The sequence below is a fragment of the Amphibalanus amphitrite genome, unplaced genomic scaffold, assembly GCF_019059575.1.
Source record: "Amphibalanus amphitrite isolate SeventyFive unplaced genomic scaffold, NRLGWU_Aamphi_draft 000194F_arrow, whole genome shotgun sequence".
NCBI classification, from domain to species: domain Eukaryota; kingdom Metazoa; phylum Arthropoda; class Thecostraca; order Balanomorpha; family Balanidae; genus Amphibalanus; species Amphibalanus amphitrite.
In genome coordinates, this window is record NW_024881689.1 from 363,468 (window position 1) to 391,211 (window position 27,744).

The 27,744-nt window shown below is 48.9% G+C and overlaps 1 protein-coding gene across 5 annotated transcripts in view; it reads left to right on the forward strand.

The window, feature by feature from the left end:
• The window catches only part of LOC122384613 (zinc finger protein 765-like), a 100,669-nt gene that overhangs the window by 49,752 nt on the left and 23,173 nt on the right, over positions 1 to 27,744 (forward strand). Inside the window, exon 8 of one of the 5 annotated variants that reach the window (XM_043372196.1) lies at positions 16,544 to 20,485. The exons of 3 other annotated variants lie outside the window; for them this stretch is intronic. In XM_043372196.1, the coding sequence (XP_043228131.1) occupies positions 16,544 to 17,487 (944 nt within the window). In that variant the 3' untranslated portion in view covers positions 17,488 to 20,485. Of the gene's footprint in view, positions 1 to 16,543; positions 20,486 to 27,744 lie in introns of those variants that run through there. One more of the 5 variants, XM_043372199.1, reaches the window with a different exon arrangement.

Sequence of the window (27,744 nt, forward strand, 5' to 3'; positions counted from 1 at the left end):
CCTCGTGAAATATAAATTACCAAAAAGGATATATTGATATTGATATTTCGGTCACAGGTCTTCGTCGGAATTGCTAACAAAAGACAGAATACATTTTGTCTTTTGTTAGCAATGCCGACGAAGATCTGTGATTGAAATATCAATATCAATATATTCTTTTTCGTAATTTATATTTTACGAGGAAAGGTCATATGATACTAAAACTGCTTTTACTAATGTTCCTCGCGCAAGCGCTCAACAACAACTGTAACCTGTTTCCTTCTATTGAGACGCCAATAAGGGAACGGATTGAATCAACTAATGGTTTAGTTGTTCACTGGTTCAACTGTCCACTGGTTCAGTTGTCCACTGGTTCAGCTATTTACTGGTTAAGTCGTCATTGGATCAACTGTGACTGTGTGGCGTAGTTTAGTGAAGTAGCGGGGCGGTGGCTTTGTGGCGCGGGCCCGACCGCGGGCGTAGGAACCGTGTACGGCGGTGGTTTGTCATGTGACCGGAATGGTTCGTAGAGTAATGACACCACTGACACTTCAATTTGCCGTCCCTGCCGATGTGACCGTGTTTATCCTTGACATGCCTGTTCAGAAGATCTTGTCCCAGACAGCTGAAGTCAGAATGGAAATCATATTCCCTATGGGAGCGTAGGTTCGTGTCCTACCGACTGCGCCAATGTTGTGTTGTCGCCTCCGACACCAACAGTCCTCAGACTTGTACTCTCGTATATCGCGTCCGCTCCCGGCAACCGACTCCAACACACTGACCGCCTCTCGGCGGCGACCCAGCACCGGCCGCGCAGGGCCACGCCCCTGACATTCGGGCCGCGCCATAAACCACGGGCGTCGCACACGGGAGAGCGGCCGCACCACTGTGATATATGTGGCAAGTCGTTTTCTAAGCCCAGTAAGCTGACCCGCCACCGCCGTACACACACAGGAGAGCGGCCATACCGGTGTGAAACATGTGACAAAACGTTTTCTGTTCAGAGTAATCTGATCACCCACCGCCCTATACACTCGAGAGAGCGGCCGTACCGCTGTGATATATGGGGCATTTCACGATAGATCGTACCACCTTTTTCCAATTTGACACCCTCATCTCTCGGAATTTGACGAGAATTGGTCTCAGGGGTAATCAGGGGCTCTGAATCCTCCTGTAACAATTTCAGGCTTATCAGATAAGTATTTTTTGAGTTATGGTGTATAACATTTTTTGGATCTTGCTTTGCAGCGCTAAGTTTGGCGGGCTGTAACTCTGAGACGGATTATTCAAATGCCAAATGTTATATAACATTGAACTTGCAATGAAACAGAGATTAATATGTATTTTTGAAATTTCGAAAAATACGCTATTTTTGATATATGACATATCGAGTTTTCTTTCATTTGTATTTTTTGGACTTTGGGACCAAATTTTTTTTGAATTTTTATTTCTTTAAAAAAATAGTTGGCTCATTGTTAAGAAGTATGCAAAAAATTAGGAAGGTGTTCTTTCTATAAATGTAGGGGAGAGTGGGGCAAAGCGGCCACCCGGGGCAAAGCGGCCACCCATAGTTTTAGCCCTTCATAGCTGTCGTCAGTTCCAATTTATGGTTTCCAATTATACTTCTCTTCACGGTCGTTCGAATGAGCCAGACCGGGGTTTCAGGCCCATCACCATTTTTCTGTGAAACACGGAAAAGCATTTCTTGCCAGGTTACCTACTATGTTTACAATTTTTAAATGTTATGTTATTCCATAACCGTTTGGAATTTTTATAAGCGTTCTTGTCCATGCATTGCATGGTTATCGTACATGTATTCTACCAATTTTAATGTTTTTTACCCCACTAATAGCTAAGCTGGAATATTTTTGTCTCGGACGGTATGCGCGGGGCAAAGTGGCCGGGGCAAAGTGGCCACCCCCCAATTGGCCATAAGTGGCTTCCATCTGGATAAAAAACATTATTTATATTCAAATGTGTCGTCATGCATTCATCTTGGCCACTTTTCACTTGCATGAGTTACCAAATAATGCAACTAAATGTTTATTTTCATAAAAATCCTTTCTTTGTTTACCTACAGGTGGAAGATGATTAAGTAAACATCCATCCTCGCTTAACCTTGTCACCATCAACTACCCTAGTCGTACACGAGGCAACTATTTTGTTTCTCATATCAGGACTTGAGAAGACGCCGGTGGCCGCTTTGCCCCAGGGTATGGGGCAAAGTGGCCAATATGCATAGGTTTAAAGTTTTGTCAATATCTTTCATATGTTAACACCTTTGGAAATAAAACGCAGTTGAAGTAAAAGGCAACTTAATAGGGATCACATTGGTATAGAAAGAATCTTTCCAAGTTTAAAAATCAAGCGTTGGCATCGTGAGAAGCGTTAGGGTGGCCGCTTTGCCCCACTCTCCCCTATTTATTTTACGTCACGATAACGGTTTCGAATAGTGATTTCGGGAGGGGAGCTTACAAATGGCGTGGTAAAGCTGCCTAGTGACATCACGGGTTGCTGAAATTTCAATTCAAGTCTGAGTCATCTGAAAAAGTGAAAAGAGGGTTCATTCAACCCTCTTTCCTATAAGCGCGAGGGTGAAAAAGGCTGCTTGGTTCTGACATTGTTTTGGACGCCAATGACCATAGCTGTCCGAGATGAAAGGTACAGGACGCATACATGGTGTCCTCCAGAGGTCTCACAACTTGTATATCTGGGATTTTTTCAAGGTTACATGAGGTCAGGTCGGTCACGTGACATAACTGTTATAAATCAATGGGGAATAAAAACTGTTATTTTGGCGCCGAGAATGATCTAAAACTACCCCACGTACATGGTATCGTGAGTTCATGCACTCCTTGCAAAGTCCAATGCTTTACTTTTGCATTGTTAACCTTGCGTGACGTCATTTATGACGTCACTAGGGTCGTACGAGTTTTTGTCAATAACTCCCGATCAAATGGAGCTAGAGAGTCGGGAAAGCCACCAATGGACTCGGGAAGACCTTCCGAATCGAATGATATGCCATATGATACCCTTTGCCCAGCTTCGTGACCTGAGGGGCTCTGACCTGACCTTGACCCGAGGTTAACTACTTAAGTTGACCTCACCCTAGCAAAAAGTATACCATTCGATGCACCTGAGCTAGGCGAACACAATGATGCCAAACTCGCGGCTCTGCGGCCATTTTTTGCGAAGTTATTTACTAAAAACCGAACCCGTAACTTCAGTCACGTGACCTGACCTCAGACGCTACCGGTTAACCTGAGACCTTAAAATCGGGTACCAATCGCTGCGACTTGTAACGGCACACACGCTCGTTTTTTCCGCGAGGCTCTAGCTCTATTAGAAGCGAAACGGCGTGCTGGGGTCGTATCAATCCCTCCGAAACCCATTTTGTTTGCGGGAAAATGAGGAACTTATAGAAAGAACACCTTTCTAATTTTTTGCATGTCGATTTGCAATGACATGAAGATTATTTTGAAAAAATAAAAATGTGAAAAATTTTGGCCCCAAAAGTCATTAGAGGCAAATGAAAAAAGATTAAGGTTTTTGCTCAACAATGAAATTTTTTCTTTGGAATTTTTAAATAGTAATATTAATTTTTGATTCATCGCAAGCTTAGTGTCGTTTACTTTTTGTTGGTTGCTTAACCCGTTCTTGAGTTATAGGCCATCAAACTCACCGTTACATACCGAAGTTAAAAAAATGTAATGCAATATAACTCAAAAAGTTTTGATCTGAGAAGTCTGATATTTTGCCAGGCGTCTTTGGGGCCTATGATAACCCCTAGGACCGATTTTCATTAAAATCTGAGAGATGAGGGTGACGGGCCTGGTACGATCTATCGTGGAATGCCCCATATGTGACAAGGCGTTTGCTGTACATGGTACTTTGACCTACCATCGCCGTACACACACGGGAGGACGGCCGCACCGCTGTGATAAATGTAATAAGTCGTTTTCTGAGCCCAGTAAGCTGGCCATCCACCGCCGTACACACACGGGAGAGCGGCCGTACCGCTGTGATAAATGTAATAAGTCGTTTTCTGAGCCCAGTAAGCTGACCCGCCACCGCCGTACACACACCGGAGAGCGGCCGTACCGTTGTGATATATGTGGGAAGTTGTTTTCCCAGCGATGTACTCTAATTTGCCACCTTCGTACACACACGGGAGAGCGGCCGTACCGCTGTGATGTGTGTGACAAAGCGTATGCTCTACAAGGTAGTCTGACCAAGCACCGACGTACAGCGATTCAATTCAATTCATGTATTCACGTTAAATCCGCGCACGCGGCTTTTCACTAACGCATGTCAACAGATAAAAAGATGGACGGATGAAGTAAACACACACTCATACATGCATAAAACAGTCCAGTCTATCGCTGATCATGCAGTAAATAACGAGTCACTGCCGTCTTTAAACGAGTCCGCCCGTCATACGTTGCGATAAAATCGTTGTACGAGTTGACACCGCTGTGCACCAGCTGTCTGCGGCCTGCCTCTGTTCGAATGCGTGGTAGTGGCAAACGACCAGAATGACGAGTGCCGTGACCATGGTCGAGGGTCTCGAGCGTACAAGCGACACTGGTTGGCTGACTAGACACTATCACTCTACGCACGCTACATATCCGATGGTACAGGGCCAGATTTGCTGCGCTTAGCCAGTTCAGATCGCGAAGTATGTCGGTCACATGGCTGTACTTTCGGCGACCACTAATAACGCGCGCACAAAAATTGAGTACTTTCTGTATAAGGCTGAGCTCAGTGTTGCCGCATGTCCTGTAGATGGCTATGCAATAGCGCACTACGGACACAAGTGAGATGACAATCGGTTTGAGCGAGTTGGGCGGCAGCACATGTCTGGCGTGACTGAGTGCGAGTAGTGATCCTGTGCACTTGGACACTACGTGTGTGACATGTTCATGGTATGACAGGTGTTTGTCCATCACAAGTCCCAGGTTTCTGACGGTCGCCGACTCACAAACAGTAGCACCGGCAAACCTAATGCTGATGGGCTGCAGGCCTCTCAGCATCTGGCGCGTACCGAGTACAATCATCTGCGATTTGGATGCATTCACTTTCATGTCATTCGTGCAAAACCACGTAAACAGGTCAGACAGTGCCTCCTCCATTCTCGAGATCAGAGAAGTCAGATCGTCCTTCCTTCCAGATATCAGCAGCTGAGTGTCGTCAGCGTATTGTACTATAGTAACGTCACTCATGTACAAGCACAGATCGTTCGCAAAAATTGAAAACAAGAGACAACTGAGCGAACCGCCTTGGAATACGCCTGTCGTGATCGGTAATGACTGTGAGAGACTAAAAGAGCCGTCGCTGTTCCGCACTTTGACTTGTTGGGAATGCCCCTGGAGATAATGCCGAAACCAGGTTGTGTCGATGTTGTACAAATGTAGCTTGTTGAGTATCTTATTGTGGCTAATGACGTCAAAACATTTTGAAAGATCGATGAGTACAAGAATTGACACTTCTCAGTTCTCCGTTGTCCATGGCCCTATATACTTTGTCCGTGATTACTGTCAGCGCCGTCTCGGTGGAGCGGCCGCGCCGGTATCCGTACTGTGCGTCAGTGAACAGCTGGTGCTGGTTGAAATACTCGGTCACCTGACACTGCATCACGCGCTCGACAACTTTCATGACACTGGGCAACATGGAGATGGGCCTGGTGTTTGACGGCTGTGAGCTGTCAGCACCCTTCGGAATGGCAGTGACCAAAGCATGTTTCCAGCTCGCTGGTACTAAGCCGGTTTCCAGTGAACAGTTAATGGTATCTAACAGCAGGTGTCCTAGTCCACGAAAGAATTTTTTGAACATGTTGACACTGACGTCATCAAGCCCTACGAAAAACGAATTTTTCATATCACGGATGAGGCGGTACAAGTATTCGTATGTGATAGACTGCAGTCGGAATGCACACGTGATCACTCGAGGGATCCTGACTGGCAGGGCCGTCTGAGGGACAGGGACACTGGCTACCGTACTGGGGCCCACACCCACATAGTACGTGTTGAGTACGTCCGGCGTGCAAGCCGGTGTGGCCGTAGCGGCTCCTCTACCCGTTCCGATAAAGTAATATGTGGCTTTACCAATCTCTACAGATGGCTTTGACTGACGACCTTTTAACCCACGAGCCGCTGGGGTGGCATAAAGTTGCCCCCCTTTAGGAGAGAGTGGGGCACATTCGTGCAAAAAATGGATAAATTCATATAGCTGTTCTTTGGTTAGTGCAACGACAAAATTGTTCATTGTAGTATGGAAAGGAACTATTGCAGATAATTTTCTTCCTTGGAAGTTTTCCTCTACAATTATTGCCTCTATTAGAAAAAATGACTTAATAACTCTGAACGTTTGCACGAAACTGCCCCACCTATGGGGCACTTTCGTGCAAGGGATGGGGCACTTCCGTGCACCCTGCAAAGTTCGAGCAATTACCGGGAATTACCAGAAATTTACCAAAAGAAATTGGCAGGGGGTCATTTCACTTGATTCCTTTCGACAAGAATGCATTGCACTACACATGTAGAAAGAATGGGCTGGCTTACAAGAATGTGACAACTGCCGGCCTCCGTGACCTCGCCAAGGTCGCGTGAATTACTTGTCACGACGTCGCAAGCAGCCGAGACTGAGTCAGGCGAGCATCATTAGTGAAACCTACTACAGATAGAGTCATAAATCGCAAAAACTAAAAAGAAAAATATGCATAAATGTGCACCGAGGCAGTGCGTACACGAACCTGCCCCACAACGTTATTTGTAATATATTTCAAAATTTCTTGTTAAAAAATTACACTTTTTGAACAAACAAGTTTGCAGCAGTTCCGTGAATAGAGTGAGCTTCTTCGCCCCCAATTTTGAAAAGCTGAACCGCATTTCCGAGTCAGGAAATGTGAGATATGAGAAAAGTTTGGAAAGCTCACGAATATTACAAATTTGCGTTTTTATCGAGCATGACAGCAGGTACAGTGTTGTCTTCTACAGTGAACGAAGGGGGGCAATGATAGACATGTTTCCATAATTTACCTTGAGCTCGTGCAGTCACTCGTGTTCCCATAAACTGCTGAAAACGAATGTGCCCCATGCACGAATGTGCCCCACTCTCCCCTACGTTTTGTAGAATAGGTATCTCCGAAGCCTGATAAGCTACGAACTTGAAACTTGGCATAACTTCAAATGAATACTAAGGCAACGTTTGAGGGAAGTTTGGTGGTTGTAGCACTTAAGATGACGTCACAGTGACGTCATAAAGTTTTGTCGTTTCCGATATGGAGCGTTTCTGATGTCGCTGAGCATGAAACTCAACTGTAAATTAACTAGACAGCACCTGCTTTCATCCTAAAACATTTTAGTACACTTCCAACTAGTTCCTGACCAGTGATCAGTCCTTTATATTGGGTATCATATGTCGGATATATCGGGGAACAACTACACTGTTGGCTGTTGGCGTTGGCTGTTGGCGTTGGCTGTTGGCTGTACTGTTGGCGCCAGACCCCTTGAGACCCTAATTTTTCGCGATTATTTGTGAATGCGTGGAATAATTTCAACCATATTTAGGAACTAGCCGTTAGATGACCTGCCGAAACTTTTACTTTCAGTACATTTTGTTGTCACTCAAATATTTGTGGCACTTGTCATTGACTCGTAATGTTAACTGTTTTTCCCTCCCGGATAGAGGCTTTTATACGTCATGACACTAGGCTCCGCGCACGACTGCTGCGCTGACCCGTGCCCAGGGGGCTACGCTCCGGCTTTTTTAGCATTACGAAAAGTGTGACAGACGTTTGTGGAGGATTGTCGACGAACTCTGGTTCCGCGAGCAGTATTTACACGCTAGCGGAAAATCGGCCAATCAGCGTTCGGCAGTACTCGACGCTGATTGGCCCGGTACTCGTGACGAAATTGTGGGGGACCGCAGTTATTTCTCTATGGATCCGAATAGGCTTTTGGATTTTGGAGGGGTTTCTTTCAGATTGTGTGCTGTTTCGGGCTATTTTCGAGTTGAAATATATTTCTTATGACTGTTAGCCATATAATGGCACAATAAAATCATATTTTTAATGCATATTAACAATGTAATATCGGCCGAAAAGTCATCCCTTCATGGCACGGACGGCCCTGCGGCTGATGAGTGATGTGGGGCCCCTAGTGCCAGCGTATGGTAATCATGGGTTGGCGAAGGGTTATTGGAGACTCTTAACCCGCGAGTTGCTGGGGGGGGGGGTCGTTAAACGCCCCCACTTTTTTCGCCTCGCTATAGCATAAAATTTTGCGTACCTGTAGGGAATTGATTGAAGTTTATTGTGACAAAGTTTAAAAAAAAATCGGTCGGAAAATTTTTGAGATATCGAGGTTTTGGTAACGTCATGATTTCTGAGTTTTCGACCAAAAACGGCATATGTTCAAAAAATCATATAAAATCACAGAATAGACATACAGATATGCCGTAAACGCCATTAGACTGCCAATACCATGAACAATCAAATGGCTATCTTCGATTTTTGATTATCGTTCCGCATTTGCCAAAATCTTGAACTGAATCTTGGCAATTTCTCGTGACTACTTCAGGATCATGATACATGCATTTCTTAAATTGACCTTTTTGAACCAAACACGTACACACATGATAAAATGAATGTCACCATCGTGTTCTACGCCCAAAATTACACATAAAACATGTGTCACAGGCTGCGAATATCAGTTTTGATTTTCGGGGATATGTGCCTACCTGGTTGACCTGACCTTGACCCTGGCCTATGCTTGACTGACCCCTACATGGATCCGATAATCTTGTAGGCCTTATATGAAGGATTGTGCACCGTTTTGACAGTGTTTATGACGAGAGACGCCCATTACGAGGCTCTGAAGTCCATGCTACTGAAAGCCCGATTCCAGGTGTTTGACCTGACCTTGACCCGACCTGTGACCTCGAAATTCAACTTTCAAGTACTCATCTGAAGCTTCTCGTCGCGTTCTTTCGTTTGCCGCCTCGTGCGTTTCGCTGCGCTTATTGGTTCTCGAGTTATCGGCTGGGGGCGTTTAACGCCCCCCCCCCCCCAGCAAACGGCGGGTGGCGAAATACCCCAGCAACTGCCGGATTAAAGGCCCATCAGGATTCGGTATAGGCTCATCAGAGGCCGGGAATGGCCATCAGGGGTATCAGTAGGCCTATCATAGGGGCATACATGACACATCATGGGTCAATGTAGATCCATTAGGGGGCCGTTGAAAGGCCATCGGAGTTTGGCGTGGGCCCGCAATTACCTCTGATGGGCATATGTCGTGCCCCGATGGACTAACGCTGGCCCCTGATGAGCCATCACCAGCCCCTAATACAGGGTGTCCGGAAAGTCCTGGCGCTTCTTTTGGACGCCGTCTAAAGCGCGCTGTGATTATTGGACATTCAGCCAATCACCAGACATGACCCCTCGTTGACCGCTCAGCTAGGGGTCGTGTAAATATGACCCTGTAATCGTGCTCAGTGATTGGTAAATGGGTAAAGATGCGCCTTATCGCTGAATGCCTGCGCGCGGCGGCCGGGTGCGCCTTGAACGAGGCGCGAGTTGCAGCGCAATGCGGCGTTTTTCGATGAATGGTTTAGCAGGTAAAGGTTTATTCCGACTCGGGAATTCCTTAGAAAATATCCTCAGGCTGGTACGACCGCGGTATGTCAAAACTGCCGAGAACGGAGCAGCATTTCAGCGTGGCAATCGAAGAAAGTGCGGGGGTCTGATGAACAAAAATGTCCCATCATCTTCGTCAATGTCGAATAAATGAATAACAGGCTGGTCCACGAGGGGTTCCTGGACAGCCACATCAACCCGAGGGTCAAGACGCCTTGCCCTAAGGGCCACTTCGCATTTCAACAGCACAGAGCGCCCTCCAACAACGCCACTGCCGTTCAAGCTAAACTGACAGAGGAGCTTGCCGGGCCAGATCACCGTGGCGAAATGAGATCAGGCCGCCTTATTCTCCTAACCTGACCCGCTCGACTAAGGCGTGCTACGCGTTTTGTAGAACAGGATCTAGGCCATTCATCACCCCAACCTGGAGTCGCTGAAGAATCACATCATGACAGCATGGGAGAGCCTGGAAATGCCCCACATCGTCAAAACCCACAGGCGCTTCCTCCCCTACGTCGAGGCCGTCGTCGGCGCCGACGATAGTTTCATTGAATGAGCAGTTAGCAGAAGGATGTGGCTTGGTGTCCCTGGTCATTGTTTTAATCCATTGATGAGTATCTATGAACCAATGGCATTTGTTTTAGAAAATGTTGAAAAGCGCCAGAACTTTCCGGACACCCTGTAGGGGAAAGTGGGGTAAGACGGGCAGGGTAGGAAAGACGGGCACCGGCCCTCTAGCCTAAACCCGTGGCGCCACCTATGACAGCTTGCGTCGACTAACTCGCCCGACGCTCTTTTCTTGGCCGGCGAAGGCACGGGTACGTATTGTCCGTCGTATTTGAAATATTATGGAAAAACTAAAAACGTATGTTGCACTCTAAGAGTAAAAATATTATATCGTAACGTTTTCTGACTCTATTGCTGGATTGTTTTTGATGAAACTGTTATGCCAGCTTTGTTATCAGATCTGATGTTACTGTGTATGTTCGCGAATTAATCCGTCAATATGGCGCCCGAAGGCTGCGTGTTTTTGTTGTCGGCGACGAAATGGGGTAAGACGGGCAAAATATAAAAAATTGCCCGTCTTACCCCAGTCACTATTTTGATCAAGAAATTGTTTTGTAGTGCATTTGGCCAAATTGCTGGCTGTTTTAGCCAGGTCTAAAATCTCGAGCATCAACCAGAGCGTGCCTTGAGAGAGCATGAAGGCCGATGTCAACGTCGAGGTCAAATTAGGTCACCGTAATTAGCCTTCTTTGATGCGTCGCTCTCATGGCTGATAGCCACCCCCCTCTCCAGCCCCCCCAAGCGATACCCCTGACCACACCCCACCCTCCCCTACCCTCAACCCCTCTTAATTGGCACGCCGCCACAAAATTGCTGAGAACATGAACTTCAGAATCGGAACAGTTTGTGAACTTTTGGTAATCTACAGTTCAAAGTTCAATTGACATTGCTTCAGTTCAGTTCAGTTCACTGCCTCCGATTCGCTTTGAAAGTTCAGTTCAGTTCAATCTGTTCCCGCAAGAGCCAAAGTTCAGTTCAATTCATTTCGTAGTTCACATAGTTCAGTTCAGTTCACCGAAAAGTTCGTAGAAAATAGAGGGCCACTCATGTCCTTCGGGGGTCGGAAACCGGAGTCGAATTCGGAGTCGGCCGGAGTCGGAGTCGATTTTTTCTCAAGCCGGAGTCGGAGTCAGAGTCGTTGGGAGTCGGAGTCGATTTTTTCTCAAGCTGGAGTCGGAGTTATAGATGCGATATACCTACTTGTTTTCGTGAGACATGAGGGATCAAATTTAAATACAAAATACAATAAGGCGAGCGGACAAATGTCCTAGCTCACCTGCAGGGAGTACAGGGACGATTGTCCTTGTGTCCCTCTCTCGGCTACCTGGTACCTACCTTGGGACGTCGCTGACGGGGGTCGGTGTTGTCCTTAACCCTCGCCCATGTAGGGGGGGGGTTGGTGCAACCCCCCCCAGAGGTTTTTCGGAAATAGTGCAAAAACGGCGGCGCGCAGCGCCGCCAAATTTTGGGTACCTTATGGGGCAAACCTTGCGCACCTTTTGGTAAAAAAAAATTGACCAGGTCATGTCAGGTCACGGAGTTATGACGTCACAAAGGGAACAGCCTCCGGCCGGATTTTCACAAACTGAGTGCCAACACCCGAGGTTTCCTGCCGGTGGTACGGACATCGGTTGATGGATCGTGATGAAACTTCCCATGCATGTTGGGGCAAGTATTGGCCATCGTGTGGTGCAAGAAACTTGACCGGGTCAGGTCAGGTCACGGAGCTATGACGTCACAAGAGGAACAGCGTCCGATGCTATTTCTGGCAAGTGCCGGTAGCTCTATATTGCTAATTCTGGTCACCTCAATGGGAATATGCAGCAATATTAGCTTCTATAGGGAGCAAATGGACCTCCCAAATCCAAAAATACAATCAGATTTCAAAAATTTAAATTTTGATTTTTCGAATTTCTGCCGCCGACTGTGACATTGCCGACTTCCGGTGCTCCCAACGCGCCATTTTTAGAGCTAGGATAACGAAATACATACCAAACGATAGAGAATTGATCAAGGAACACGATAGTGAAGGTTTCAAGTCAACATCTCTCACCGTTTTGCCGCAATCGCCGCGGAAAATTGAAAAAGTTCGATTTTCGGAAAATTTGACCTTTGACCGGTCAAAAGTAGGTCAAATGTTGACCTAGGACCAAAAAATATACCACCAATCGCGAGATCTCGGCGAGAGCAATCCGTTGGTCTTTTCCGCTAAGCTCTACGACGCTCCGTTTTCAAACGCCAAGGGGGGGGGGTCGCACCAACCCCCCCCCCCCCCCCCTGCATGGGCGAAGGTGGCAGATCGGCGTTTACGGGCGAGGGTTAAGCTTTCCTTTTTTACTAGAGCTACATAGACTCATAGAGCTACATAGACTCATACATAGAGCTCTGACAGCCCGAGCCGAGTTTCCCGCTCCTTGTCGATAATTGACTTTGCCACTTAACCTTCCCTTCCCGCTCTCCCCTGGCTTTCTTCCCACCCTAGGCTGTCCCTCTCGTCTGCTACCTGTCACTTACCTTGCCGGAGTGTTCCTATCATTCGTTTCCTAAAATACCTGCTCTCCTTTCCTCAGATACTTACCATGCCTCGATCGTACACGAGAAAAACGTCAAGAGGTCAGTGGACGAGGGCGGCGATGTATGCCGCGTTGGAGGACGTCCAACAAGGGAAGTCAACTCTAAAGGCTTCTAAGGACCACGGTGTCCCTCGAAGCTCCCTGCAGCGCCGACTGTCGGGACAGTGTCCACTGAAGGCGCCACTGGGGCCACGTAAGCCGGTCTTCACCCCACAGCAAGAGCGCCAACTGAAAAATCATATCATCGAGATGGAAAGGATGTTCTTTGGATTGACACAGACGGATGCTCGCCGACTCGCGTTTCAGTACGCGGAAAAGAACAGGCTGAACCACAGGTTCAAGAACGGCATCGCCGGAAAAGACTGGCTAATAGGCTTTTTGAAACGCAACAAGGACTTGTCGCTGAGAACCCCCGAGGCGACCTCAGCGGCACGCGCGAAGGGGTTCAACAAGGAAGTGGTGTCGAAGTTTTTTGACATCCTGGTGGAGGCCGGCAAGAGCGTGAAGGGGCCACACGTCGTCTACAATGTAGATGAAACAGGAATCACGACAGTGCAAAGCAAGCCAAGCAGAGTGCTGGCGCAGAAGGGAAGGAAGCAAGTCGGAAGCTTGACGTCAGCAGAACGTGGGGAGCTGACGACAGCGGTCGTTTGTATGTCGGCAGTCGGCAACTTTGTTCCGCCGATGATGATCTTGCCGAGGGCCAGAGTGAACAAGAACCTTGAGGAAGGCGCACCACCCGGGACCGTATTCGAATACCATCCATCGGGCTGGATGCAGACCGACATCTTCACCCGCTGGTTCCAGCACTTCATCCGCCACGCAAAGCCCAGCGCGGAAGAACCAGCACTGCTCATACTGGATGGACATATGACGCACACCAGAAATCTGGATGTGATCGAGATGGCCAGGGCCAACCATGTCACCATCGTGGTCATCCCACCTCACACGAGCCACCGCCTTCAGCCGCTGGATGTGGGCTTCATGAAGCCTCTGAACACCTTCTACGTCCAAGCCATCGAAAAGTTCTTGAGGCAGAACCCGGGCCGAGTGGTCACGCTGTACCAAATCGCCCGACTGTTCGGCGAGGCCTACCTGAAGGCAGCAACCCCGGCAACGGCGATCAACGCATTCAAAAAATGCGGCATCTTCCCCATCGACATGGACGTATTCGCTGAAGAAGACTTCAGCCCGTCTGACGTGACGCATCCGGTGCGTCCGTCAACACTCGCCGCAGAAGAGGAGGCATCGAGTCTTTTGGACGAGCCGACAGCCGGGCCATCCGGTCTCCAGGCCAGCGAGACGACAGCCGGGCCATCCGGTCTCCAGGCCAGCGAGCCGACAGCCGGGCCATCCGGTCTCCAGGCCAGCGAGCCGACAGCCGGGCCATCCGGTCTCCAGGCCAGCGAGCCGACAGCCGGGCCATCCGGTCTCCAGCCCAGCGAGACGACAGCCGGGCCATCCGGTCTCCAGGCCAGCGAGCCGACAGCCGGGCCATCCGGTCTCCAGGCCAGCGAGCCGACAGCCGGGCCATCCGGTCTCCAGGCCAGCGAGACGACAGCCGGGCCATCCGGTCTCCAGGCCAGCGAGACGACAGCCGGGCCATCCGGTCTCCAGGCCAGCGAGCCGACAGCCGGGCCATCCGGTCTCCAGGCCAGCGAGACGACAGCCGGGCCATCCGGTCTCCAGCCCAGCGAGACGACAGCCGGGCCATCCGGTCTCCAGGCCAGCGAGACGACAGCCGGCACTACCTCGGAGATCCGCCCGTGCGATATACTGCCACTACCTCGGGCAAATCTGCCGGCAACCTCTGCTGGTGCCAGAAGACGGACCACCCCGGTAGCTGGGCCAGCTATATTAACCAGTTCGCCTGTCAAAAGGGCCCTGGAGAACAGCCTGACGAAACGGAAGCCCACACAAAGCAAGAAGAAGAGGACCAAAGCTTGCCGAAAGGGGAGCGGAAAGGAGCGAGGAGCCTGCGCTGCTGAAGCCGTTGTTCCCTGTTTGTACTGTGGCGAGTCCTTTGGTGACTCAGTAGCGGGCGAGGGGTGGGCATGCTGCACTTGTTGCAAAAAGTGGGCCCATGATGAATGCGCTGGACTGGATGACAACGATGCCAACTACGTGTGTGAGTTCTGTGCTCCGTAAAACATCAGTGTGGACTGTGATTCACTGGCACTGCGCACAGCTCGGCGGAATGGCGCGCACGCGCGCGCGTTCATTGTGTGAAACCGACACCTTTGTCAACGTTTAGCTTAAATAAGTGTTCATGTTTTGGTTGGTGTGTTCAAGTTTTGCATCCGTTTGCCCGACTGTTGGGTTTTGAAATATAGGCAGCTGCTGCTTTGTACTTGGTGTTTAGATAGGTGGAGGCGATTCTCCTATGGCTACTTAATTTCAATTTTCTGCAATAACTAGTAGACGGACACGTAGCGCCGCTGAACGCCATCACTGTGCACTGTGCAGCCGAAGCGGACACTTGACCCTCCCCCTTCCACGCCAGCGCGCTATCCCGACCCAGGCTAGGTCAGCTTATCGACCTTTCCAATGCCGAGTGAAACATTCACCATCGCAGATCGTACATTTTCCGAGCGGTAGCTCGCCGTGCGAAATACATAGTAAATAACATATTATGCCCGTCTTGCCCCCAGACAAAACCCGTCTTACCCTACCTAGTGGGGTAAGACGGGTTTTTGCAGTGTCTCGCTAAACATGTTATCATTTGAAAACTAATAGAGTTAGACCTTAGGTGTCAAAAGGGCAGCGAAAGAGAAATGTCTGAAGATGCCAGAGCCAAAGCGACAAAGCTATCAAAGCAATGACTTCAGAGATACAAGTCAACAAAACTAACATGCCCGTCATACCCCACTTTCCCCTAGGTCTACAAAGCCCCTGCTGGCCGCTGGGTCTAAATAGGTCACTGATATGCCCAAATGGGCCACTAAGAAGCCCACAACATCCCCTGACTGCACGTGATGGACGAATGCCTTCCCCTCATGGGCCCACCCCAAGTGAAGTTACGACAAGTTAACGTAAGTGGCATTTATTATGTTGGTGCACACTGGTTTAAACCGGGATGGCATAAATTAGTTCATGCCAGCCGCTTTAATCCATGGATTAAACCGGTTTAAACCGGCTGCTGGCATAAATTTGACAACACTGGTCCAAGTACAATAATTCCATATTTAAAATAAACTGTGTATCTGTTGTGTATTCCTATCTCAATAAAGTCGTGAATCTTGGAAACTGAGGTGCCTTCATTCGTTACCAAGGTGATCGGTTGATAAATAAAAGAAGCCAAAACAAATGTGTTCTTCATATCACGCCGCCGTAATCAGCAGCTTTTCCACCAATCAGAAGCGTCGAAAAATGCGATTGCTTTGCAGGATTTGAACAAAATGCCGTAAAATACGGCATTGGGTATTTTGGGCTGGTGAGACTGGATTATTCAAGGCCCTCTAGGCTAACCTAAATAAGGCCCTAAGGGATTATTTGCTTGGGGTTATTTCGGTGCGGTAACTTACAGCTACCCCAAACGAGTTTACCGCATTTGGTGAGATTGGCCCCAGGAGTGTCCAGGTCAGGGGACTGGGCTAGGTCACTTGACTAACGGACAGCTGTGGATTGCCTGAGGCACAGTCTCGAGAAATAACTAACAGTTCTGTTAGCGTACGGTGGGATAATATCCGAATAAATAAGTGACAAATAGTTTCTGGACACCCCGTAGACTGGTGCTGACACTTCGTGTTTTTCTGTCTCCAAGTTCAAGCAATATCGCCATGTTTTCCAGGCGGACTGGCAACGGTCGGTTGTCCTCACTGCGACTTCAGCTGTCCGGGACAAGATCTTCTGAACAGGCACGTCAAGGATAAACACGGTCACATCGGCAGGGACGGCAAATTGAAGTGTCAGTGGTCTCATTACTCTACGAACCATTCCGGCAGCATGGCAAAACACCTCCGTACGCACACGAGAGAGCGGCCGTACCGCTGTGATATATGTGACAAAACGTTTTCTTTTCAGAGTCATTTGACCAGGCACCGCCGTGTACACACGGGAGAGCGGCCGTACCGCTGTGGTGTATGTAATAAGTCGTTTTCTGAGCCCAGTAAGCTGACCATCCACCGCCGTACACATACGGGAGACCTGCCGTACCGCTGTGATGTATGTGACAAGGCGTTTGATGTACATGATAAGCTGACCCGCCACCGCCGCACACACACGGGAGAGCGGCCGTACCGCTGTGATATATGCATCAAGGGGTTTTCCCAGCAACATAATCTCGTTATACACCGCCGTAGGCACACTGGAGAGCGGCCGCACCGCTGTGAAACGTGTGACAAAACGTTTGCTGATCAAAGTGGTCTGGCCGTCCACCGCCGTACACACACGGGTGAGCGTCCGTTCCGCTGTGATCTGTGTAATAAGTCGTTTTCTCAAGCTAGTGGTCTGGCCACCCACCGCCGTACACACACGGGAGAGCGGCCGTACCGCTGTGATGTGTGTGACAAGGCATTTGCTGTACAAAGTAGTCTGGCCGTCCACCGCCGTACACACACGGGAGAGCGGCCGTACCGCTGTGATCTGTGTAATGAGTCGTTTTCTCAGATGTCTCATTTAACTTACCACCGCCGCACACACACGGGAGAGCGGCCGTACCGCTGCGATGTGTGTGACAAAACCTTTGCTGTACAAGGTGGTCTTACCAAGCACCGACGTACATCGCACCTCTAAAGTGATGTGCGGTTTTACAAATATCTACAGATGGCTTTGACTGACGGTTTCTAAATGATCCAGGAGTAGACAGCAGAAGCCAAACACGCAGCTGCAAGGATGACGAAACATGTAAGGTTTAAGGTGCGTTCGGAGAGGCACATTGCACAATGCACATGGAATATTTCATGCGCGCGGAATATTCCCGGAGATTGGCCGTTCGGGAGCCGTTCCCGTGGAAATTCACCGTGGATTCCCGGGGAACGCGTTGAATCTGAAAAGCATGTTTTGCGTCATTCCCGCCAAGATGGCGGCGCCCACAGGAGCGATGGCTACGTAAATTCAGTGGGTTTTATTAGTTGTTGATGATTAATTTTGTTACTTTTGTTGCATCTATGCACTAAGTAGATGCTTTTTTCGATTGTTATTCCTGCAAGACGTCTACAATAGGTACAAAACATTGTTCTTCATAACTGTTTTTGTACATTATTTCATAGCAATATGTTTTTAAGCCTTAACATATTCCAGATAAAATTCTTCCAAATTTAACTTATGAAACGTGGCACGCGACACGGGGAATATTCCCGGGGACGCCGACGGTGAATATTCCATGCTCTCCGAACGCACCCATAGTCGCTCTTGAAAGTATCGCCTCATGGGCTGCAGCGGCTCCGTGAACTATTTCATTCGGTTTGAGGACCCCAGCAGTGAGGTTATGGCCAGTATCGTAAAAAGTACGCTGTGTCACGATCCTACGCCAGCGATAGAAGGAAAACTGCTATATGACGCAGGCACCGGCGGCTGACAACTGGGTCGAAATAGGTGGAGGCCGGCCCAGAGGTCATGCTCGTGTCGCTCTTCCTTGACCCCGTCCACCGCCCCAGGCCCCACTTGGGTTCACCAGCCGGGCGCTCAGTGGTCTGCTTTAGTGGGCGCCAATCACTGTTAACTCTTTTTTTTATCTATATTTAATTAACCCACGAGCCGCTGGGAGGGCCATAAAGTTGCCCCCCTTTACGTTTGGTGTAATATCTCCGAAACCGGATGAGATACGAAGCTGAAACTTGGCATAGCTTCAAATGAATACCTAGCGCATATTTGAGGAATGTTTGGTGGTTGTAGCACATAAGATGACGTCACAGTGTCGTCATAAAGTTTTGTCGTTTTCCGATATGGAGCGTTTCCGATGTCGCTGACCACGAAACGCAACGGTAAATGATCTAAACAGCACCTGTTGTCATTCTGACATATCTAAGTACACTTTCAACTAGATCCTAACCAGTGATCGGCCCTATATATTCGGTCTCATATGTCGGATATATCGCGAGGAAACCCAGAGACGCAAATCTATAATTGGGCTTCTGACGTAACTGTGACGTCATTTCAAGTGGGGTCGACACCAAATTTGGACACAACCTCGGCTAGGTATTCAGGAATATGTGTGCAAAGTTTCGTTTCTCTATCTCTTCGCGTTGCGACGATATCGTCGGAGAAGTAAAGGGGGGGGGGGCAACTATATGCCCCCCCCCCCAGCGGCTGGCGGCTGGCGCGGAGGCCCAGCGGCCGCCGGGTTCATGATACATGATTCAGAACAGAACATTCAAGACACATGCCATGAGATTCAGAAAAAGACAAACAACGGGCAACGTTTCCTTAAACTCCCACTTCTTACCACGCATGACATTCTCACGCTCGCGGCAGACACTTTTGAAAACCCCCGCTAACGATGTCAGCGGAGCTATCAGCACCACGCGACGTGGTGTGTGGCCCGCCTGGCCAAGCCGGGGGTGTCCCATCATGGACTAAAGAACCGCCCCGGCCCCGGGGAGATCTGGGGGATATCTCTCCAGCCGGGGAGAGCTGTGGGTTACCTCCAATCACTGTCAACTCAGTGTGCGTGACGCGTAAAATTACAACGAAGCAAAGTTCCGTCATAACCCTACTCTGAAGAGGCCTTCTGAACGACGCAAACAGGTCATGGGGGGGGGGGGCCTGGCATCAAATAAGGCTCTTAAAAAGAAGACGGCTGATGGGTAAATATCTGTTTTTGTCGCCGTTCACTAACCGGCTTATTCAAAAAGAGGACGTTCAAATAAAGGACTAAGTGGCGAGTGTATATTTTTGTGATTTGAATCCGCTCGCGGGTGCACCTGCAACCACGGATGTTAGGATGATGTTAGGACTGGCTGTTAGCGGGTGTAACTGATTTTTTTTCGCATTCGTGCACGAGTTTCCGGATTATACAGAAAGTCTATGGTAGTCGTGCCGATGGCGGGTCAAATTTTCAGCTTTATAATGAAACAAATCTCAACAAATTCTCTGCGAGTAAGGTGGCTTTCGTTGACCACATGCTTACTTCCATCACAAGTTACCGCGCGGCGACCGCCTCCCCCCCCCCCCATCCCTCCACAACCACTCCCCTCGCCCCGCCGCACTTGCTGCCACCGCGTGTCAGGCTCCGGTCAGTGCTACCAGTGGTTCTCAAACCTTTCCGCTCAACCGCGGCTGGGACAGGTGAAGCCCTCCCCCCAGAGTCGTGATATTTTCAAGGGAGACTATACATTCAAAGTTTTATTGCAGACTGGCAATTCGTTCCTAAAATACAAATGCAAAGCATAACCACAACTGAAGCCGCGCATTACTTCTGCGGTGGACGCTACATGCACGGGTGGACGGCCACACTGATGTGCCATACCTATGTGTGACGTGACAGGACATTTTTGTCGGCCATCTAACCTGGTTAAACATTACCGATGTCATGCACGCTGATCGGTCTGAAGGGTGGTGCGGTACCGTCGAAATGTCGGCCAAGCTCCGTGTCATGGAACGGCCGTATACGGCTGTCCCACCTACACTGTAATCATACAATTACACATACGGGCCCACGGTGTGCTATAGAAACGTGTAAATATGATACGTCGTGTAAAGAGTGGACATCCTCTACATTTGTGAGCCGACTGTGTTTTGTAGTGTACGTGGTGAAACAAACATGGCTGGCAATACAACCGGATGGAGAAAATGGTCTGTTTTTGTGGGCGGAGAACAATTGTCACGGCGGTTTCAAGTGGTCTCATTCTGTCTACATATAGACACTAGACAGAATGTAGATTGGACTGAGAGAGGAAAACGGGAAGAGAGAGAGAGAGAGAGAGAGAGAGAGAGAGAGAGAGAGAGAGAGAGAGAGAGAGAGAGAGAGAGAGAGAGAGAGAGACGAGACGAGACGAGACGAGACGAGACGAGACGAGACGAGAGGGCTCGTGTCGGGCTCGTGTCGATGGTCAATATTCTCCCTTTTTCAGATGTATGACCGGATTCATTTAAAGCAACTAGAGTACAGGTTTACGCGATAATTGTATGTTTTGATATGATCTATTGAAGGGACGCATTAGATTGGGTATAGACACTTGTATATTTAGTTTTGTTATTTGCTTTTTTACATTTGGTAATGAACGCTTGGTGTTCGAGACTTTGGTATGTTATGTCCTTCAACTCAACCCTACCACTACTCTTCTCCTACTCTACCCTACCCTACTCCTACACTACCCTTAACCTATTCCTTTTCTACCGCTACCCTACCTTTACTCTACCCCTACTCTACCCCTGTCCCCTACTCTACCCCTACTCTACCCCTGTCCCCTACCCTACCCCTACTCTACCCCTGTCCTCTACCCTACCCCTACTCTACCCCTGTCCTCTACCCTACTTCTACTCTACCCCTACCTTACCCTACCCTACTTCTACCCAAGGGCTCCGCCACCGGGAGGGGGGGTGACGGGGGGACGTGTCCCCCCAATATTTTTCATTTTTAACATTACGCCTATGGGTGCTGCATGTAAAGAATCGACTTTAAACGGCCTTCGTCCCCCCCCCCCCCAACCATCGGGTCGTGACGGGCCCTTGCTTCTACCTCTACCCCTACCCCTACCTTTACCTCTACCGTACTCCTACTTCTACCTCTACCGTACTCCTACTTCTACCCCTACTTCTGCCTCTACCGTACCCATACGATACCACACATCGGCTCTACTTTACCCTACCCTACCCTACCCTACCGATACCGTACTCAAACCGTATTCATACTCTACTCATACTTAACCAAAAGCATTGCACCAATTTTTAGCGCAATCGACCTAGCCGTTCTTGATATATAAAACCGGCCCCCTTGCACATGTGCACGTGAAAAGTGAGACTTCAGTGCACTTGTACTGGCCACCCTTCTAAATACCTCTGTGTACCAAATATGAGCGAAATCGGCCCAGCTGTTCCTGAGATGTAGCATCATTCTCTTGCACGTGCGCACGTGCAACAGCACCCCCCACACATGGTAATGCATCGTCCGGCACCGACAGTTAAGTTTCAGTGCAATCGGTCAAGGAACGGCTGAGTCATTGCTAGAATAAATTTATTTCAGGGATTGGTGAATTTCAGTTATTTACATTTCATCCCTGTAGCCCTTACCGTTTCCGAGCAATTACCCCGTTTACATGAGACAGCGAAAATGACTATTAGAACGGATATTTCCGTTTAGCGAAAAATGCGCAAGTTTCGATTCATGTAAACTGGTTAGCGCGCGTAAAAATGACGATAACACGGAACGGAAATATCCAATGAATTAATGGGAAATATCCGTTCAGAACGTCGGGTCTGAACGTTTTTTTTTTTTGCGCATCTGGCTGAAAATGACACCAAAATGTATGCGTTATGCATGAATTTTTTAGTTAAATAATAAAATAAAGATTGATTTTGAAGGACAAGTCTAATAACGCAGAGGTGAACTCTTGGTGCCTGATTCCGTTCCAACTTCCAATATGGCATATTCCATAGATAACAGTAGAACAGTAGTTCTACAGTAGAACAGTAGTTCTACTGTTATCTATGCATATTCATAAAGTACCTAAGTGTTGGAACTTGGAAGGAGTGGCCCGTGCTTCAGACGGGGAACATTCTAGCCTAGGGGTAATTTCCTTATCACTTCGATTCAGCCATCAGGGTTCAATTCCTGGGCAACCAAAGTGGCCTTGACAGTCACTCTCTAGCCACTTGGAACAGCATGAAAGTTCCAGTTAGCACTTGGTCAGTTCAGTAAGGTGAGGTAGAAAAAATAATTAAATATAATTGAGCCACTGCAATGGGTATTCAATTTGGATGCCCTCAATAGATTCATAAATGAAGATTGCTTGCATGGAAAAACGATGTGTTGGAAACCAGCACTGTCAGACCCATGAACTTGGTGTCCGAGGCTCTAGGACATGTCACATGGGTAAAAAAATATATTTATTTACAGCACTGCCATTTTCCAACATAATGTTGCATTGACTGTTGAGCATGGAGTAAAAATAAGGTCATTACTATATGCAATGCCTGTTGTCATATGCAATGCCTTCAACAAAGCATGGGTACTTGAATGGCTTTCGCCCCTCTGGTTGTTAAGTCTATACAACCGTGCAGACAACTAAGTGGTAAGCTGGGTTTCTTTGCTCAAAATACCCATTGCAGATAGATGCACATTCTGTTACAGCTTTATTCTTCCTAGCGGTAATTCAGATAGCTTAGCTTCTCAGCCAGCCACAAGATGGTATGGCAGTCCGGCGTGGGTGATGGGTTAGGACTGTCAGTTAATACCTATCAAATTTAGGAAAACCAAAAAAACATAGTCTAGCCTGACCTAACCTTACATACTAACCTACTAAACTACAACCGACTAGCCTACACCCTACATACCTACAACCTACCAACGTACAACCTACCAACCTACAACCTACGACTCGGATTTCATCTTATGCACTTACAGGCCACAAGTTACCTAGAACTGATAAGACAACTGTGTCCTGTGTCCTTCAAAATGCATAGAACGTTTTAATAGAGCGGGTTATGATGGGAGAATAAGGCGGCTTAACACGCTCAGTGGAAGGGTTGCGAGTACTACGCCCAGTGGAAGGGGGGAGCGAATGTCGCCCCCCCCCCCCCAAGAGCTCAGCTCCTATTGAAGGTAGAGAGATGAAATTTGGAGGGTAGGTGGGGTCATGAAGAACCCTGTTGTGTGTGCATTTTATGACCCGAGGTCAATACTCGTATCTTCAAGGTCAAATTAGGCCAAATGTGGTCAAATTTGCCATATGAGCGACTGTTTTGTGTTTACACGCCGATAACTCAAAACGTCACCGGACGATTTTCCTATTTCTTTCACTATACGACAGAGCATACATTTTTGCGTATGTATACAGTATAATGAATCTCGAGTTAATCAACCAATAAATATGGCAGTTCGAAGCCTGCTAAGAGTAAAATGTCGCCGGCTGAGGTGGGGATCGGCCAACACTGGAAACGCGGCATTCGCAATTTTGTGTTAAAGGTAGTGTGCCAGCTTTCCTGGACTGTATGGAGTTAATGGCCCAGATAAGGAGAACCGGATTTTTAGAACTTATCAATACCTTCAAAACTCATGGAAACGTCTTAAATTCTTCAAATTTTGAGTACCCCAGTGCGAAATTCGCCCCGACGGGTTGTCGGTCGTACCCCAACCACATTTCACACCACTATGAACAATAAATGCACACACTGAAATCGCCATTACCGATATGCTCATCCAATCAAGTTTCGATAAACCCGTTCATCATCATCTCCTGCGGTTTCGAACACGCCTGTTAGGTGGTGCGGTAGACCGCGCCCAAAGCCAGGGCCCCGGTAACGTGAGGTAGCCGAGTCGGGGCAGCGTGCGCTGACCCAAGCCGGGGCCGCGCGTCCTCCCGGTGTCATGTGATAGCCCGGGGCTGCCCGCGGGGATGCGGTAGACCGCGCCCAAAGCTGCGGCCCCGGCTTGGGTCAGCGCACGCTGCCCCGACTCGGCTACCTCACGTTACCGGGGCCCTGGCTTTGGGCGCGGCTTCTGCTCATACTTTGTGGTGCGGTGGTGGTGCGTCGGGCCGCGCGCTCTGACTTCGGCCAAGAAAAATGCGTCAGCTGATCATTGTCATTTCTGCCACTTGCGTGTGGTGAAATGGGGTCATAACTTAAGAGACGGCTTTTTCATATCAATTATTTTACGTAAAATCATATTTCAAACCATAAATAATGTTCGACAGCCAAATAAAAGAAACAATACCAATACAGGCTTACAGTTTAAGGCTCGACATTGTGTTGTCTACGATTAGACAGCTGATAACTCATTCCCGTACGTCGTAACTCTATAATGACATTTGCTTATTGTCACATGTGCGCCGCATTCGCGATTGTTGCCGACGCCTGTTTGCAGGTCAGCCCACTACAGTTGTTATACATATCGAAAAACCGGTAAACTTTTAGGCGAAAAAGGCACTATTCCAGGCCCATTTTTGATTTTCTTTGCGATATTAGGTAAAAACAGAAGCTTCTTATCCTAGGAAAAATAAAATGGGAAATCTTTCAAAGGTGGCACACTACCTTTAACACGCTCATAATTCAAGTTTCTACCGGCCGATTTTCAAATTTCTTTGGTCATAAGATTGCCTACACATTTCTAAGTCTACACACAAGATTTGACGCGAATCGATCGCAATCAGCGGTAAGGAGCGCGATGTAAAGACGGAACCGTCCCGCCCCGGCACAGTCTACCATTCAGGCGGCGAACAACGGTCGGTGCCGTCCGCCGCGCCGCCGCTCCGGCAGGTTGTTTGACTTTACACCGCTATTACTAGAAAAACTGTGAACCGATTTATTTATTGTTTGCACGAAAAGATCCGCACTTAAATTCTTGACGGGTAGTGGGTACAGCAAATTTCACGTTAGTATTATGATTACGGCGTGAGTTATTGGCGAAAAACAGGAGGGGTGGGCGAAATTCGCCCCCCCCTCCCCCCTCCGTGTTAAAGTGACCCTCCCACCTTAACATTAGTTTTGAGTTGAGATAGCCAAGTTGGCGGCCAGGCTCAGAAACCACCATTTATCCTGGTCGCAACCCCCGCAGCTTTATGGTGTTCAAGAAATTGTTTCCCTTTACTTGCAGGGTGGGACCAGCGTAGTCCCTATCTCTTAACACTAACGGATTCTGATGACGTCATCAAGCCCATTGATCGCGTATTATGCTTTCAAGCTAAAATAAAAGTCTTTTTATGACACCCCTTTCAAAAACGGGTGAATATTTTTCGGTGAAATTTGGTAGATGGGGCATTGCACGATAGATCGTACCAGGCCCGTCACACTCATCTTTCAGATTTGAATGAAAATCGGTCTAAGGGGTAATCATTGACTCCAAAGACACCTGGCAAAATATCAGGCTTCTCAGATAGATTAGTTTAGTTTAGTTTATTTAACCCGCCCCCTGATGGGGTCTGCCGAGCAACGTGGTCTGATGGGGGGGCCATTTTGGCCCCCCCCCCCTAAGATCTCGAGAACCACGCAACGTAGCGACAAGCGGCAAACGGCGTTGGATAGCCCCAACGGGGAACTACGTTGTGACCCAATTTCATTGACCTCGGTCTAACCGATGACGTCACAGGTCAGGTCAAAGGTCGAATTTTCACCGTTTACAGACATTTCAAGAAATGCGTTGTAAAATCGAGTAAAATGCATGTCATTGAAAATCATCGATCGGGAATTGTCCATAAAACACATATTTTGCTATCTGAGGTCACTGATGCCAGGTCAGGTCACAGAGGTCAGGTCACTGAGGGTCAAACTATGAAAATATCATGTGATGCATGTTTTATGGTCCATTTTACATGACAAATTCGAATTTGTGGGTCAGGCAGCCTTTAGGGCCAGTTTAGGTTATCTTCTGGTGAATGTCAGGTCAAGGTCAGGTCAAATAAGGCCAAATTTCAAACTTAATATTTTTGCATAAAATGGGTATCGATTCGATGCAGCTCGTCACGGGGAGTTCAATGGTGGTCTTTGTTTTGCGCTACGTGGTCTAGAATTGCTAAAAAATTGAGTTCAAAAATTTGACGTCATTAATTTTGAAGTTTTTTCGCTATAACTTGGCCAAAAAAAGAGGTATCGATCTGAAATTCGGTATTTAGATAGAAGAGTACAGGGACTATCATATATGCCGCCCGGCTCCGCTCCCGGGCGCCACAGCGCCCCGGGCTGCGTCGCCGGTCGTCGGCCGGTGCCGGCCGGCTCTAACCGGCGCTGACCGGTACATGCCGAACATGACACAATGCCACATTTATCCCCTCCCCTTTATGGGAAGCCATAACGATCAGGCGGTCGCCCACCTCGCCCGGATCGTCGCAACACGACACCGGGCGCAGAGTCCGAGCGCCCGGAACCAGACGCCGCAGTCTCGCCACCATTCGACGCCGCCATTGTTCCACGCGCCTCCGCGTCGCTCACACGGTTATCACCATCAGAGTCACTGGATCTGGCGCCGTCTGCACTGCCCGTGTCAGGCGCGCCGTGACCAGCGACGGGAACGTCGTTGTTCGAGCTGAGGTCGTCCGTGCCATCTCCAGAGTGAAGGGCACCGGAGCCGACCGTCTCAGCCAGTCCAGCATCAGGAAGACCGGGGGCCGTGGTGAGCCGTTCGGCGTGTACTCGCGTCCCGTCGGCCAGCCGGTACGACGCCGCTCCAGTCTGCTTCACGATGCGACGAGGCTGTGAAAAACGTGACCGTCCCTTGCGGGGACGGGGCATCAGCTCACAGCGCACCCAATCGCCAGGACCAAACCTGGGCACGCGAACACCGTTGCGCCTGTCCCACCAGACCTTCTGCCTCCTCTGCTGACGGGTAACACGTCCCCTCACAGACATGTCATCAGATGGGGCCACCTGTGCAGACGCTGCGTCCAGCTTAGTACGAAGCACACGTCCATGCAACAGCTCGGAGGGGCTTTTACCGGTGGTAGCGTGTGGCGTAGCCCTGTAGTTCATGAGGTAGTTACGGATGAACGCTGGCCGGTCCTCTCCTGCAGCATCCGCCATCTGCAGCGCTGACTTGATGCAGCGGTTGACCCGCTCCACCGCTCCAGATCCTGCCGGATGATAGGGAGAAACCAGGATGTGCCGAATGTCCACACTCCTCAGGTACTCCTCGAACTTCCTGGATGTGAAGTGGGTGTCGTTGTCAGACACCAACTGTCGCGGGTAGCCCCCACGGGAAGCCACTGTGGAAGAAATTCCACGACCGCGTCAGTGGACGGCTCCCGAACGAAGGCCATCTCCACCCACTTCGAGTAGTAGTCAACCAGTACAATGGCATAGCGTTGCTGTTCAGGGCCTCGCATCGGTCCTATGAAATCAACGCCCAGCTTATCCCAGGGGGCGTCTGGGAATGGCACAGGGCACAGTGGGGCTTTCGCG